Source organism: Labeo rohita, chromosome 5 (genome assembly GCF_022985175.1).
Source record: "Labeo rohita strain BAU-BD-2019 chromosome 5, IGBB_LRoh.1.0, whole genome shotgun sequence".
In the NCBI taxonomy this organism is placed as follows: Eukaryota; Metazoa; Chordata; class Actinopteri; order Cypriniformes; family Cyprinidae; genus Labeo; species Labeo rohita.
In genome coordinates, this window is record NC_066873.1 from 27276404 (window position 1) to 27288152 (window position 11749).

Consider the following 11749-nt stretch of genomic DNA (forward strand, 5'->3'; position numbering starts at 1 on the left):
TGCGAAGTACCGCAGGCGGAGTGATACAGTTACAAATGGTGAAACGGCTGTTGGAGCAGGACTCTATTATCGCACTCCTATTAGCCAATCAGATTCGAGGACCAGAAAGAACTCCAAGTAAGTTTAATCAGAATTCTATAATGTGCTGGTTTCAAGGAAAAGCACAAATACACACATCACCAGTGTTGCCAAGTTTTCTCATGGAATTGGGCTACATTAACACTGTTGCCGCAGGTTGTTTTTCATGTCCGCGGGTTGAAGCGACCCAATAACATGATATTTATCCCCTTGAATGTGAATTTTACCAGAGGAACCCACCAAAAAAAGCGTACCCCGCGGAACACAATTTTTAACAGGGGACCCCCCTCGAAACGCAAACTAGTTTTGGGCTAGTTTTGAGTACCAATTGGGCGGGTTTCGTTGTGAAAACCTGGCAACCTTGCGCATTACTCGCACAGAGAGCGAGCGAGATTGGAGATCACAATGAGAAAGCAAGAACCACCCCTACGCAAAGCGGAGACATCCCATAAAATATTGTTTAAATGTTCTTGTTGTTGCTATGCTAATAGATTTGTATACTAACTATTGACTATTTTGGTTGTGTATATTGTAATCACTGCTGAAAAAAAAACAGCTAAAACCAACCTGAGTTGGTTGGCTGGTTTTCGCTGGTCAGCAGGCTGGTTTTAGCTACTTCCTTGGCTGGCCAGGCTGGAACAACCAGCTAAAACCAGCCTAGCCAGTCTGGGAGATGAGCTAAAACCAGCTACTTCCAGCTTAAACCAGCTAAGACCAGCCAACCAGCCTAGGCTGGTTTAAGCAGTTTTTTTCAGCAGGGATGATTTTAAAATAATATACACAACATAAATTTAACTTATCCACCTTATTCTTTAACGCAGAAGCCTATGGATGAGATTTTTAGTTCATTAACGAGAAAAATAACAATGTGCAGTAAATGGCAAAACTGTTTGCACTACAAATCAGTGTGTTCATAATTAAGATAATACATTAAAATAATATGGTAAGACACACCAATCTACTATATCAAGCAGCAAAACAAGCTGTTTTGTACATCTGAAAATAGATGGATGCGGATGATACCGGAAGCCAGACCCATGAAATTTACAAATGAGATGGATATAAACCCCTTTCAGGATGATGCAAAACCCCTACATTATCCCAAGACCCATAGTAAATGATATTTTCTCTGACTTCCTGTTATTTCAGAAGCATGCTATGTCTTTTCACAGCAAAGTTTATTATTCTGCAGTAAAAAAAAAAAAAAAAAGAATGACATGAAAAAAGACATACAACATCCTTCAGCCTCAACTCTCTCAAGATTAGTTTAGGTGCTCTGAAAGCAGATGTTTTCACAATCTGGTATGTCTTGACAAGTCATTAAAAGTCCAAGGTGCCTCAAAAAGTCTGCCATACTGAAAACTAATTCTGAGGGGCATATAGGTAAGCCATACATTCCCTCAAAATATTTCTATGAATATTATTTTTTGAATACTGACTTAGTACCTTTTAGTCTCACCATCATTTTTAGCTCATTATATTGCTGTTCTTTTGGTTTGTGGCTTGCCACAGCAGCCTTATATATCTCAGGTCTCAACACCCTGTCCATTGTTCCAGCAGTGGCTCGCGGCACGTGTGCTCTCTCCCCCGTGGATCGTGTGAGCACAGGAAACATAAAGCTCTTCCTCAGGGACCTGAGATAGCTTCTGTTTGAAGGCCAAAAACAAACCCAAAGTATTTTACAAGGGACCATCAATGTCTGTATTTAGATTTAATGCTTAGAAGAATGCAAAGCACTTTTATTTTTAGGCTCAAGAAGATACTGGATGAAAATGAGAATCTGGAGTTTGAAACGAACTGTGTTACATCTGTTGGCTTGAAGTTCTCCAGTGCACAGGCAGGGGGAAAAAAACTCGGCTCTCCCCCAAACAGCCTTAACGAGAACAGTGTGTCTGGATATGGCCCAGTCAGTCTTTCTGGGACAGAGAAGAAGCAGAAGAAGGAGTAGGAGGAGGGGAGAACAGAAGTTTCTTCCCCCCACACCAATCCAACTGTTCTTCATCGCGCAGTCTGTAACAACAGACATCCAACTCGAGAGGAGAAACAGCAGACGCTTTCTACTCCATGTTAGATCATCTTCGGTCGGAATGTTTTAGAACATCAGCACTTGAAAGTAAGTATGAACTCTTCATTTCAACATTTCTTTTGTCTGTTTTCTATTTTAGTAATGTCGTTCCTGTCCATGTAATGACAGACAGATGACTTACCTTGCAGGAATGCACAGCTTTAAAATGTTCATGTCCAGATGTGGCTATCTAAGTTTAAACCCGCTCTCTAACAGATTCTTTAAGAAAGAATAGTTCTAGAGACTCTCACAGTTGATTTTGGCAAGATGACCCTTCTTTTTTTTTTTTTTTTTAAAGCAACAGATTTACATAAAAGGAAGTTCATCTGCTAAGGACAGAACTTTCTGATGTTTGGAAATGCTTTGAAGCCAGCATAAAAACACTGACACAGACTAATACTAATGCTATGTGTGTGTGTGTTTGAAAGAGGGGCGCCACATGAGTTTGATACTATTTCCATTATGCACCAAATGCCCAGTGATGATTATGGTCGTCAGCTTGAGCACAGATGGCACAGTGGAGAGACCTCAGATGAAAATCTTTGTTTAAAGAAACACCATCATAATTTACATTGGTTCACCAGCTGTCTTTTGTAAAACCATACTATATTTATTATACACTATATTTACATGAAAGTTATCATTAACATTATGATAATAATAAATGCTGTAAAAAAGGTTGTTTATTGTTAGTTCATTATAAATAAATTAACTAATGGTAAAAGATTTGAACCTCACTGTAAAGTGCTACCATTTTTTCCTTCATCAAAAGTAATTTTATGTCAAATGTAGGAAATATCCACACGAAAACAGGAACTTGTTGAGTTGGGCATGCTTATTCAGCTCATTTTGATGTTATAGAAACTCAAACTTCAGTGCTCACGAAGCCTTAGGAATGAGCGCACATGTAGGGACTGATGTTCGGCTGCAGTTGTTCAGAACATAATGCATCTGGCTCAGAATCCAGTTTCCATGTGGCGCTTTGAATTTTGATTGCACCACAGGAAAAACATAAGACAACTGCAGTAAATGAATGTCATGATGAAGTGAGAACATACCAATGTCACAGATTTTAACTATTTATCATTATAGTTTAATTTAATTTAATTAAGTTGATAACATTTCAGCTAACAAAAATGTTCTAACATTTTATGATAAGTTATGATAATGTACATTACCAATCAAAAGTTTTTGAACAGTAAGCATGTTAATGCTTTTTAAAAATTATTTTCTGCTCACCAAGACTGTGTTTTATTGATCCAAAGTACACTGTGAAAAACAATTTGTTGAGTCAACTTAAAATAATTTGTAACCTGGCTGCCTTAAAATTTTAAATTCAGTTTACTCAAAAAAAGTTTATTCAACTTGAAATGTTAAATTATACTAAGTGAGCACTTAGATTTAAGTTGAATCAACTTAAATTTTTTAAGGCAGCTAGGTTACTTACCCATCTGTTAAGTTTAGCAAACACAAATATCTAAGTTGTTACTTAGTACAACTTAACATTTCAAGTTGACTAAACTTATTTTAGTTGACTGAACTTAAAATTTTAAGGTAGCAGGGTAACAAATTATTTCAAGCTGACTCAACAAATTGTTTTTTTTTATTTTTTACAGTGTACAGCAAAAACAGTCAAATTTTGAAATATTTTACTATTTAAAATAATTGTTTTCTATTTGAATGTATTTTAAAATGTCATTTATTGCTGTGATTTCAAAGCTGAACTGTAGCATCATTACTCCAGTCACATGATCCTTCAGAAATCATTCAGAAGAACAGCATTTATCTGAAATTGAAATTTTGTAACATTATAAATGTCAATATCATCACTTTTGATCAATTTAAAACATCCTTGCTAAATAAAAGTATTATGAAAAAAAAAATTATACTGACTCCAAGCTGTTGAATGGTACAGTGTATAATGTTACAAAATCTTTTTATTTTAGATAAATGCTGATCTTTGGATCTTTCTACTCATTAAGGAAGCCTGAAAAAATGTACTCAGCTGTTTTAAATGATAATAATGATTAAAAAAAGGGCAAATCAGCATATTAGAATGTTCTCTGAAGGATCATGTGACACTAAAGACTGGATTAATGATCCTGAAAATTTAGCTTTGATCACAGGAATAAATTACATTTTAAAATATATTCAAATAGATAGCAGTTATTTTTAAATGGCTAAATATTTAACAATATTCCAGCATTTGCTGTATTTTGGATCAAATAAATGCAGGCATGGTGAGCAGAAGAAAAAAAAAACAAACATTAAAACTCTTTTTTAACTGTTCAAAACTTTTGACTGGTAGTGTATGTTATTTCTAAATGTTCACTGAACAACCAAAACACCATTTTGTAATGTTTAAAAGTTTTTTTTTTTAATTACACGAATGTTAGAGAATGTTAACGTAAAGTTTAATTTTATTATTTTTCAAACGTTAGATAATTTTGAACGAACATTCTATGGCCACGTTCAAATAGTAGCAGAATACAGTCAATACCGTATTTGAGTCCTTAATACGTTTGCGTTTACACACAGTACGGTTATTGTGACAACTGTATTCTATAACCAAAGTTACACCCGTAAATTTTCAGGATTGACAACCGCATTCTCGGAACACACACGCTGTGTGAATGGAACAGGACTGGACAACTAGTTGTCCTTAACGTCATTCAGTGCGAGAGAGCTGTCAATCCCAAAAAACTGACAGTGTGAACGTGGCCTATTAGTGTTAAGAACATTTGTTCATAACTTCAAGAACCTTGCCAAACATTCTGAGAAAATTCCCAGTTAGCTTAACTGTTAAAAACTTGAAAAGTCAAGTAATTACAATGTCTTCTTAACCACCTCAGGTATTCAGTCACAGGATGGACCACTCAGCTCTCCGCTGCCTCATTGGCCTGTACATCATTCTGCTAACCAGACACCCCACTTGTGCCACCCCAGTTTTTAATGACTCTTTTGAGGGCAGTGGGCAGTGGGACTCTGGGAGCGCAGACCTGACCCCCACACCCAGCATTTCCTCCTTCCTCAATGAATCGGTGAAGTCCACCTCCATAGATGGAGAAAAACATAGAAAACTTTTCTTGGATGAGTTGGTGGACTTCTTACAAGAGAACCACCTTCCCATAATCGTCATTGGCACATTAGTTTTTCTCATCATCACCATCCTCTGCTCAGCCGCCATCCTGAGTCGCCGACGTAAAGTCAGCACCTACTATCCTTGCGATTTCCCTTCCAAGATGTATGTGGACGAGCGAGACAAGACTGGAGGAGCACGCTTCTTCAACGAAGTCCCGGAGAAAACTAACACCACCTCCAGTGAGGAGCCGCTGAATTCGGCCAGGAAGTTGCAAGAGGACATTATGCTGGCTACAAAGAACCTTCGAACTCCAATCAAGACGCCATGGAAGGAGAAGAATGAGGTGCCTGAAGACCAAAAACAATCAAAAGATGAGGAATGTGGTCAGTGCGACAAGAGTCAAGAGGAGAGCTGTGGCTCGCTAGAGGACAAGACCACAAATCAGTCTGCCATGGAGGATTCTGTGGAAAAGAGCAGCCCCAGCAGGTCCCAGGACAGTGTCTCCGCTTGTGACATGGAAAAGACTGACCCCTTGGACTCTGGGCCCCCTGAAGAGAGCAAACATCCATCTGGGCCAGAGAATTCAGAGATCCAAGAGGACACGAACAAACAGGATGTTGCTACTTCAGGCTCACCATTTATCAGTGAAGAGAAAACAGCATTTTAGTGTGGACTTTTTTAAAGCCTTAAAAGAAACACTTTGTACGCAAATACAGAGGAAAGTGTATTTCTTGGACACGTTGTAAAGCTAAAAAATGTAGTGTGAACTTTCTGAGATCTGTTTTTCTAGAAAAATATATGGGTTTAATATTGCTTGTGACTGTTTACTTTGATTTCCCACATATAAATGTTATAATCTGTTTTACATTTCTAATTTACTTGAGTAAATGGTATAAACGGATGCCTGTTGGGCAAGACATACTGTAAAAACATAAATGTGTGTGCATTTTAAATGCTGGTTGTCATGAATCTCTTTTCATTTGACTTGATGACTCTTTAACTGTAAATCAGAAATGCTTTTTATTCTTGTTTGCCTTACTTTCTATTATTAGCGATGACATCCATAAAGACTGGAAGGGTTATGATTAGCGAAGTAGATTATGAAGGCTTATACATGAAGAATGTTATTTTATGTGTCATCTAAAGTTATCTTCACTCTAATGGCTCACAACATTGCAATGGACTATAAACACACACACATGCATCCAAAAAATAAAGCAAGTACACTTCCTACTCCAATTAAGGAGACAAGTCTAAGTGTAGAAAAGCTTTGCTGTGAGTCAGCTTATTGTTTATACATTCTGGCTCTAAATATTTCCTTTCAAGGTCGAGAGGTATTCAGCCACAGCTGCTGAATGCCACCAAGTCCTATGCCACCTTTCAAACAGTTTAGTCTAAGATCAGTTAGCCTCAACATGTACTTCATGAAGAACGCAATATTCTCAATAAACTCACCATTGACACATTTATGAGATTTGACTATATTTTATACTTTGTAATTACTTGAATGTTCAAGATAATCTGCCAAATGCTGGTCAGTGCTATAACTCCAGTCTCTACAACCATTGGTAGTTCTGTTTAAGATCTTTTAAGACTTCAGTTCATAAAACAAAACTCAACTTTAGTTTTACCCTAGAAATGCAAGTACTTTAAGACATTTACATGTCTTCTCGTGCCACTGTATAGTGAGTGGGAGGGGACATGTTAGGTTCACTTAGTTTTGTTAAGTCATGCACTCTCAGAAAAAAGGTACAAAAGCAGTCAGGGGCGGTTACTTTTTTTAAAAGGTACACCTTTGCACCTAAAGGGTGCACACTGGTACCTTAAAGGTACATATTATTAACTAAAAAGGTACAAAAGTGTACCACCCCAGTGACAGATTTTGTACCATTTATCTAAGTGTGTGAGATATGTAGTGGCAATAAGATATTAATATATGTGAATATCAGATTGATTAGTGTTTTTTCTTTTCACCTGAATTATTCAGAACTTCTCTGAATAGCTACTCTTTTAAAGCCAGAATAGATCTATAACCACAGTTTCAAATGAAAGCCATATATTATCCATGCTGAAACCAAGTACAATACAAAATCAGTTCATCACTTTAAATTTTAATTGTAAATGTGCTTCATATTTCTAGATCTCAGAGGTATGTAGCCTAGTAATAAATCCAATACCCACATGATTGAGGTTTACACATGCTTTATTTGTAAATGTTTGAAAGGCCATCAAATAAAAGCTCAGCAGCATAAATCACCATCAGAATCACATTTCGTTCTTTCAAACTAAAATAACAGAATAAGATATTTTGTGTGCGAGTTCAGCTATCAAGTGAAACCACTAAGGCTATGTTCACACTGTGAGCCTTAGTGCTCAATTCCGATTTTTGATGTTCACATTTTTGTTGTAAATGTGGCCAATGACTGATTTCCAGTGTGAACAGATTATGGTTCTGAACTCACCTGTATGTGCACAAGAACAACAACAGGGTTGCCAGGTTTTCACAACAAAATCTACCCAATTGCTTCTCAAAATCAACTCAAAACTAGCCTAATCTCATTCTGAGAGGTAGTGGGATCACTTCAGCTCAAGAAAAACTCACAACCCACAGCAACAGTGAAAAAGTAGCCCAATTCTGCGGGAAACTGTGGACTTGGCAACACCTGCGCAATGCGCTGTCGTATGAAAGAAAACACGGAGGACATAAAGTAAGTTAGGCATTATTGTGTGATCTGCAGTGTTGGGGAAAGTTACTTTTAAAAGTAATGCATAACAATTTTGCGTTACTCCCTGAAAATGTAACTAATTACATTACTTAGTTACTTTTTACGGAAAGTAATGCGTTGCACTACTTTTAATATCTGGGCAGGGCTTGCTTTTTTGTTTATAATATAAAACAAATCTAATCTAAAAGCCCCTTTACACCAAAAGCGAAATGAATCCATCTCAGGCTAAAAGAAAAGTACATTTATGCAGGAGATCCCTCTTCAGCTACAAAAGAAATGAAGCACAAATGTTAGTTTACCTAAAGTAATTTTTGCTTATTAGTATGGTTGAATTGCATCATCGACGGTCAGCAGCAAAGACACTGGTTAATAAAATGGGATTAAATACATAAAGGATATTTGTTTTATTTAACATATTTAATTATTGCAGGGTTGCGTTTGCATTTCACTGTTTTTATTCATTTTGAGGAATAATGAATCTGTTTTTTGTGAGTGAGATGAATTATTGCATGTTCACATTTAGTCTAGAACAACATCATGTTTACTCCCAATTTCGCGACAGGAGACTTGTCAATCAATAAATGGGGAAAAAAGTAAATGACGTTACTTATTTGAAAAAATAACTACGGTTTCTTAGAAATTCAAAAGTAATGTGTTACTTTACTAGCTACTTGAAAAAGTAATATTATTACGTAACTTGCATTACTTGTAATGCGTTACCCAACACTGGTGATCTGCCGCAGAAGCCATCGCAGTTATGCACAGGCAATATGACAAATAAAGACTAGGATGTGAGAGAAGAGAGCGGAGTTTTGAAACTTTTATGATATAAGATGTGCTAGAGTTCTGACACATCACTGTACTTCTGACTACCTTTCGCAACTGTCTTGATAACTTTGGGTATGTAAAATCTTTGAAGTAACTCCCATGAGCACAGAATCCTGACAAATGTTGATCTAGAGTGACGTAAATGTCACATAAATTCCGAAATGACTGTTCAGACTGTGGTCGCATTGCAAAACATCAGACCTGTATCGGATTTAGTACCACATATGGAAGTGGCACATATTGGAATTGAATGTGCTGTTCACACTGTCATGAGAAAAACAGATCCAAGTCACATGCGAGCGAAAAAATAAAAAATAATAATAAATCGGATTGGGGCCACATTTGCCTGCAGTGTGAACATAGCCTAACACTCTTTTTTTATTACATTAACATATCTAAACAAATATGGCTTAGACTGTAACAGTAGTATTGGTCAGTACTTTTATATTGTGCGTTTAAAAGACTGGCTACAGTGCAAGAGTTGGGAAGCTTTGGTCTAAAATCATAGGGAGGATAAAGAGCATTGGTTCTCAACTGGTTTTGTTTCAAGACCTAGATTTTACATTGGACATCAAATGGTGATCCAAATTTAAACGCTGAGATTTATTAAAGTTACCATGACTCAGCAATATGCAAAATCATTAACATTGCACGATGGAAGAAAATAAATGCATTATTCTCTTCCAAGGTGATAAGCCTGTGTATTGGGCTTAATTTAACTCTGCATGTTTATATGGTTAGTTGCATTTTAAAACAGGCAATTAGCACTGTTATCCTTTAGGGCATTCTCCATGGTCCCTGTGAATCACAACCCAATCAAAACAGACCTGAAACCCCGTTTGGTCATGAAGAACCAGTTGAGAACCACTGATTTAGAGGATCAAGTGCGCCTCCTAGTTGTGGGCCATGGCAGTCTTTTCATCCGGTTCACCTTCCTGTTTCAGACGGTAGTCTGCCAAAGCTGCTTTAATGGCATCCTCAGCTAGCACTACAAAGCACAGAGAATAAGGTCAGTTACAGAAGAGGAACATCTTAAATACAGGAACATCATGTTACTTTTATCAACTGCAGCAGCAAATATAATGCAAGTAAATAGATTTATCAAATTAAAAGGAACACTTACTTGAACAGTGCAGTTTGACTGGTGGAAGGCTAAGCTCCTTAGCAATCTCAGTGTTTTTTATCTTGAGGGCTTCATCAATCTGCACATTGATGAGAATGTTTAGGTTTAATACTTTTACTAGGACAAAAACACTAAGTTACAATCAAACTTTGTTACAATGCAGACTAAAAAAAGAAGACAAACATTTGCACCAATGCAATATGAACTAGAACTAGCAAATGTGACCATTTTTGCTTACAGATTTGCCTTTCACCCATTCAGTGGCCAAGGAGCTAGAAGCAATAGCAGACCCACAGCCAAAGGTTTTGAACTTGGCATCCACAATCTTCCCAGCCTCATCCACCTCGATCTAGGTGGGAAAAACAACCGTACACTTCAGTTCATCAAATTACATTTCAGATAAAGAGTTTCTACGAAAAAATCCAATACAGCTATGAAAAAAAAAAAAAAAAAAAAAAAAAAAAACAACAACTTTAACAGAATCAGTCTTGTGACCATTGTTTTTCTAGGGGTTACACAATTGGTGATTTGTTGTTTTTTTTTTTTTTTGAATTACTTTGTTATAAATCAAGTATTGTCTGTAGGTTATTATACTTTTGAGTCCATAGTCAAACACAAACTACAAGTGCCACAAATATTATATATTGTATTGTCCCTGTCATATAAACAATACATAGGACAATCTAAAATATGCAGACTCATCCTGTGTAAGCACTCGATGCAGTCTGAGACTTCAGTCATGTTACAGAGAATTAAGGTCTAGTAAGATTCATCTGCTTAAATACCACACTTTTTATTTGTGTAAAGATGCAATAAATGTTTATTTTGCTTTATTTTTTTTACAGCCTATGCATTGTTTAATGTCACAAATGCAAACATGCTTGTCATCAAATACCTGTGCTATAAAATGATAGTTAATAAGCCTACAGCAGTGAGAATATCCGGTCGGAAAAAATGACTATTTAGGAAGAACAGTAAAGCAATAATTGATTAATCCTATTGTTAGGATTACCTGCAGTTTCATCACATCTCCACAAGCAGGGGCACCAACCAACCCTGTGCCCACATTCTTGGCATTTTTATCCAAAGACCCTACATTTCTTGGGTTCTCATAATGGTCCACGACCTTTAAAATAAAAATAACATTTAAGGGAGGGGACAGGATAATGTGTCAGTTCGTTTTATTGTTATACAAGACAAATAAACGACCATGCTGTTCTCCACTCTCCCCCCTTTTGACCTAGTTAGTTATGTATTTATTTGCCATAATACAAATTACTAAAAATTATGACTTTACATTTTAAATGTTGTTTTATATATAAATCATGGACTCACACAAAGTAACAAGCTAGTTTATATCTATCTAATTCTTCAGCTTATACCAAATGTGATCCCAAACAATGAACTGATTTAAAAAATAAAAACTGACTGTCAGCTAAAAAAATGCCAAACTTGCTATGTCAAATGTTAGTGGTGTTACTACAGTGCCAGTTACTGTCATTATGTATCACGAGATGTCAAACCCACAGGAAACCACTTGAAATACATCACAGCAAACAACTTCCCTAGCAAATTGCATGAGTCATACTTGCTTACCTTTTTGTGATACCCACATTGCATCCTCAACTGAGGAGCTGAAAGTGTTTTGAGAATTACCGGTGACGCGCATCTTTTCGCAAGCGAAGCCGCCATGATATCTGAAATGACGCATTTGAAATCTCAAATAGCGGATTTATACAAGTGAAGTCTCGTAGATTTCAAACAACCATCGCGAGATGTGAGACAAGAGGAGCGCTAATTTTATGTACAAATACTTTTATACCTTTATTATTTATCTATATTTTATA

The 11749-nt window shown here is 36.5% G+C and overlaps 2 protein-coding genes across 2 annotated transcripts; one reads left to right on the plus strand and one right to left on the minus strand.

Moving 5' to 3' along the window:
• The first annotated feature begins 1827 nt into the window (after positions 1 to 1827).
• tmem119b (transmembrane protein 119b) lies at positions 1828 to 6690 on the plus strand. The gene is made up of 2 exons (XM_051110408.1): positions 1828 to 2191; positions 4996 to 6690. Exon 2 carries the CDS (start codon positions 5011 to 5013, stop codon positions 5890 to 5892), a length of 882 nt encoding a protein of 293 aa, XP_050966365.1. The 5' UTR covers positions 1828 to 2191; positions 4996 to 5010; the 3' UTR covers positions 5893 to 6690.
• Positions 6691 to 7410: 720 nt separating this feature from the next.
• On the minus strand, positions 7411 to 11633 carry iscub (iron-sulfur cluster assembly enzyme b). Its single transcript, XM_051110423.1, has 5 exons — positions 11499 to 11633; positions 10915 to 11028; positions 10141 to 10251; positions 9903 to 9981; positions 7411 to 9767 (listed from the first exon to the last, which is right to left on the minus strand). The coding sequence occupies exons 1-5, from the start codon at positions 11592 to 11594 to the stop codon at positions 9673 to 9675; spliced, it is 495 nt and encodes a 164-aa protein (XP_050966380.1). The 5' UTR covers positions 11595 to 11633; the 3' UTR covers positions 7411 to 9672.
• Positions 11634 to 11749: the final 116 nt, after the last annotated feature.